The sequence below is a fragment of the Athene cunicularia genome, assembly GCF_003259725.1.
Source record: "Athene cunicularia isolate RWA chromosome 1 unlocalized genomic scaffold, athCun1 chr1_part2, whole genome shotgun sequence".
Lineage (NCBI taxonomy): Eukaryota > Metazoa > Chordata > Aves > Strigiformes > Strigidae > Athene > Athene cunicularia.
In genome coordinates this window covers 32,712,571-32,717,325 of record NW_020799092.1, presented here as the reverse complement: position 1 = coordinate 32,717,325, position 4,755 = coordinate 32,712,571, and the positions used below count along the sequence as shown (strand labels likewise).

Sequence of the window (4,755 nt, the reverse complement as noted above, 5' to 3'; positions counted from 1 at the left end):
GTTTCTTGATTAGGTGAGACTGTTGCCAGAGAAAGAGAAGGTTCATGATAAACAGAATTCAGCCTTGATCCAAGATTTAGAAAATCCTAAATGCTAGTGTCAGAGGTAGACCACCCCTTTTACTAGGATACTTCTCTCATTTTAAGCAACAAGTATGAAATGTGCTAGGGAAGTATAACTTCCTGCTGCAAAAGGAAGCAAGAAACAACCATGTGTCAGTGTTACTTGACAGTGAGGCACATGCCTCAAGATAGAAAAACATTTAAACCCATCCTTAGATGGAGCTACGGAGTATGATTCAGGCAACATATATGAAGTATCTAGGCCCATTTCTAATAAGGAAAGGAAAAGCAGCAGAGACCATACTCCCATAGGGAGAGGCACTGGATTTGACAAACTCAAATTTAAAAAATAATTACATGAGACTGGTTGGAAAAGAGAACTACATAGCCAAAGGTTAACAATACTAAAAAAGTAAAAGACCTGAACACAAGCTAACAGGCATCCAGAACGCCTCCATCGTTATGCGCTCAGTATGAAAGAGGGTTAGCATGAAAAAGCTTTAACTTCTGAGATGAGAAAAAACAGGATGCTGTCTTTGAATACCTGCAATATACACTTCTCTGTTACCTTTTCATTGTATAAAACAGCTGATGTCTACCAAGATGTAATACTACAACATGGTACTGCTTTGCATCCAACAGTCAGTTCTGACCCTTTGTTGCTTCACTTTTGATCAACTGGATCAACATATCATCAGAATATTTTTAAATGTAAACTACTTCTACTTTCCATGCGCTTGTAATGCTGTCCAGTGTTTCATTCAACAAGAGAAAAATCTCTCTTCAAGACAACAGGAAAAACTATGTTTGGTTATAATGGTCTTGTTTCCATGGAAATACTGGCCTTTTCAGGATGTTTGATCATTTCTTTTCCATTTGATCAGTGAGAAAGAACTAGTAGCAAAATACCAAAAACACAACTCAGAGAGGAAAGTTAATTTATTTGTCTAAAACATCAAACTAAGTTGAGATACCTTAGTTCAGTCAAAGCTTCTTCAGTTTCCTCACAAGCCTGGACTTCATAAACAAATATTCCAAGTTCCTCTATCTACAAAAATAGGATGGACAATTCTTGACTTTCTTCAGATACCAAGTTAATTTACAAGTCCTTGAAGATCAGATGTAAAATAGGACGTGATCCTATATTCCTTAATACACTCCACCATGTTTCCCAAGTGTATTGGAAAGGAGGAATACTAGCCTTCTTTGGAAAGGTGCGTGGGAAGGCTTATTGCCATCTCTTGGAGACAGGGTATGCATTTACATTACCATGACTGCCATGGTACAGAATCCTTGACTGCTACTTTTATACGGCATGACCAATTATCTGAGAGTTGTAGTCCGCTGTCTCCATTCGCAGTATATAGGGGATGATGCTATCAATCTGAACATTTCCAATTAGTCCAGCAAAGAATAGCTCTTCAGTGATGGCAGCACTCATCAGTCTAAGAGCAGGCAATCGGAGAAGAAGTCTAGACAGTCTGGAAAATAAGTTTGGTAAAAAGTGTTATCTGTGGTCACAGATTTCGGTGTTTTACACAATTACATTTTGTAAGAGAAGAGAAAAAAATAGAAAGGGACAATACTGGTCAAAATTCACTATATCTAGTTCATGAAAGGCTTAAATATTTAAATCAGTGCAGTATTAAATTTATGTTCAGTCCAGTCTTCAACAGCACAAAAAATGTGAATATGCCTGTCAATTAGATGGACTGTATAATGTTTGGAATTAGACTAAATGAGGAAGTATTCCAAAAAGGTGCTTGAAAATGAAAACGTTAAAAATATTTTATTTCCAGTATTTAACTTTGGAAATTAATAATGAATGAGTAGATAAATAATATTCATAACATGTATGAGCACATGCATAGTATGTGAAGTGCTCTAAAGCTAATTTCTTACGTTTAAGGAGGTAGGAATAAAAAGTACATAATTATGGCAAGAAAAACTGTACAAATCCGTACTACAAATGCTCTGAAAATAGAATCAATCAAGTAAGCTTCTTAGTTTACAGACCTGTAAGTATCATCCGGATATGCTTTTGTTACATAGTCTTGGAACTCCATGTAAGCCTTTTCTTGAAATTTCTCAATCTGTACTACATTTTCTAGACCTGGGTGATCTGCAGAAAACATTCTACATTGTTATACCTGTTCTATATAAGATCCACTAAAATCCATATAGATTATCTAATTGTAAGCATACTGAAATAATTATTTGGTAGCTGTAGCAACTTCACAGTCTCACTGGAGGACACTGCTTTACCTCCTTGTATTTATTTTCCTCTATGTTTATGTTTTACTTAGCTTTTTATAAATACAACCAGACATTTTTTTAAGCATTCAAATAAAACCAGTGTTTGCAACACTTACATCAGTCTTGATGATATAGCTCTGTTCTGTGTAGCATAACAGCATTGTTTCAATACACTGACGTTTACTGGAATGCTGTACGCACAAATAAAATTTGGGTGGGAAGTGAATGATAAAATTAGAATCGGTAGAAAAAGCAGAATAAAAGGCTGTGAACCATTTGTTTCCTAAAAACTGCAGAAGATATGTGGCATAACATTATTTTTCAACTGTTTGGTGCAAAATTCTCAAATGTGTTAAACAATTTTTAGCAGCGATTTAAACACTGAAATCTAAGCCTTAGTAAAATGAAAGATATCAACCTAACTGCCAGGTCACATTTGGAAATTATTATCCAGTAATTCTGAACACTTTACGTGGTCTGTAATTTTTATTATCCATCTATTTTAATGTAAATTTTTTACTGTCATAGTAGCATGACAAATCATGTAATTTTATTTTTCAGAAATGGGATCATAAATGAGCTGCCGAATTATGTTAGATAAAAGGTTGTTTCTAACAGTCACTCCTCTCCAAATATATGGCCTTTTGTCAACAAAGCCAGGAGGTTTTGGTCTAGCTCTGCAGGTACAGAAGCTTTCGGAGCAATTTAGCAGTTATGTGATACGTTGGACTCCCCTGAACACATCATTTCACAGAGGAATATTTTGTCCTGTATAGTAATTCAGTCATTCTGAAAGCCTGATTTCAAGTTTATGCAGAGGACAAGAAGGTAACAACTTTGTAAAGAAGCCACATATTTTGAGAGTTGTTGACTTGAGATACGCATCGCTCCATGACGCTGCTTTTAGAGCAATGTCAGAAACACAGCTAGAAGTCAGCTTCGGAAAAGAGTAGTTTGAAGACCACTGCTAGTACACTAGTAGCCATTTATAAAAATGTGAAGTCTTCTAGGCCCTCCCTTTACACCCATGTGCTTGCACAAAACTGTCTTGTGACAGTCAAACAGCTGGCTCAGCACAGAAGATTTTCAGTAGTCTTCAAGTCTCCATCTATGGAAGACAGCATATCAGCAGGGCCTACTAAAGCAGATCTTTGGACTCTGCTGCACATGCAGCCCAGCCTCATCCTGTAGCAGAGCAGTAAAATCCCTGAAATTGTAATTTCTGGCCTGTGAATCATTGCCAGAATATCCCTTCTGTTCAAGGTACTGAACATGACTTTCAGGTATATGAAGATTTTGTTATATGGCTCATAGGATCAAGAATATTGACAACACAATGCTATTAGAGCAGCTACACATCATTAGGAATGTGATCCTGAAAGCATGTGAGATAAAGAAAATTCATCCGGATCATGAGACTGGATATAGTCTTTTCCCAAGATATTTTTCCTTCTAACTTTTGTGTTGTCAAATTTAATTGGAAACAGACAAATTAACTTCAGACTGAACAAATAAGTGAATATTGCTTTGCAAGTGTAAGGTTCCTTGAGAAATATTTTCTGGTGTCTTAACTGATTTCTTCAGACAGGCCAACAGATCATGTCATAAATCCTGGTAGAAGTTGTGCTAGAAAAACAGGCTAGAGGTACTGTTCTATCATTTTGTTTCTTTCCTGGAGCAGCCTGTACCAGATCTGAGTATGGGAATGCCATGAAAAGACTAATTATTTTGGGGTAAGGAACACCTAAAGGAGAATTAAGTCTCTTGCAACCATTATCTACTAACATGAAGCAAGCAAATACCCTCCCACCCTGCACTTAAAGAAAGTCTCTGCTTCATCTGAAAGAACAGTAAAAAGTCCAGGAAATCTTCAGTCCTCAGCAGAAAAGAAAAACTGCAAACACTTTCAAGCACTCTTAATATTGCAATTAGTACTGCTTATCAGAAACTGAAATCACTCCTGTGCTTCAGTGGACTGTAGCAACAAACACAAAATCATGCAAGATTCTCCTAGTCATGAGGACTGACAGCTGGATTATGTTCCATAGTAAAAACACCCAGGATCTGATTTTCCTCAGTGATTCACAACAGAATAATATCACTGGAATATCCTCTGGGAATTTATCATCTTTCAGCCTCTTATTTGCAAGAATGCCTTTCATCTCAGAAGTCTTCTGTTAATGCAATATTAAAAAAAAAAAGCACAATGGAGGATATGGAGGGTTTTGTTGTGCACTTAGGTGAGTTACCATGATCTCCTTCTGATGCTGCCACTTTTACTGGGAGATGTGGATACTACATATAGAAAAGCTCATGTAAATATGAGGGAAACTGCAAAGCAAGAACCTCACAGTTCTTTTTTAATCAGGTGTTCTAATATATATATATATATATATATATATATATATATATATATATATATATATATATATATATA

The 4,755-nt window shown here is 36.0% G+C and overlaps 1 protein-coding gene across 6 annotated transcripts in view; it reads right to left on the bottom strand.

Annotated features, from left to right (window-relative positions):
* Positions 1-983: 983 nt before the first annotated feature.
* Positions 984-4,755, bottom strand: part of NR2C1 (nuclear receptor subfamily 2 group C member 1) — a 55,517-nt gene continuing 51,745 nt past the window's right edge. For all 6 annotated transcript variants that reach the window (XM_026865840.1, XM_026865809.1, XM_026865825.1 and 3 more), the window contains 2 exons: positions 2,079-2,184; positions 984-1,543 (listed from right to left, as the gene is read on the bottom strand). In XM_026865840.1, the coding sequence (XP_026721641.1) occupies positions 1,369-1,543; positions 2,079-2,184 (281 nt within the window). In that variant the 3' untranslated portion in view covers positions 984-1,368. The remainder of the gene's footprint in view (positions 1,544-2,078; positions 2,185-4,755) is intronic.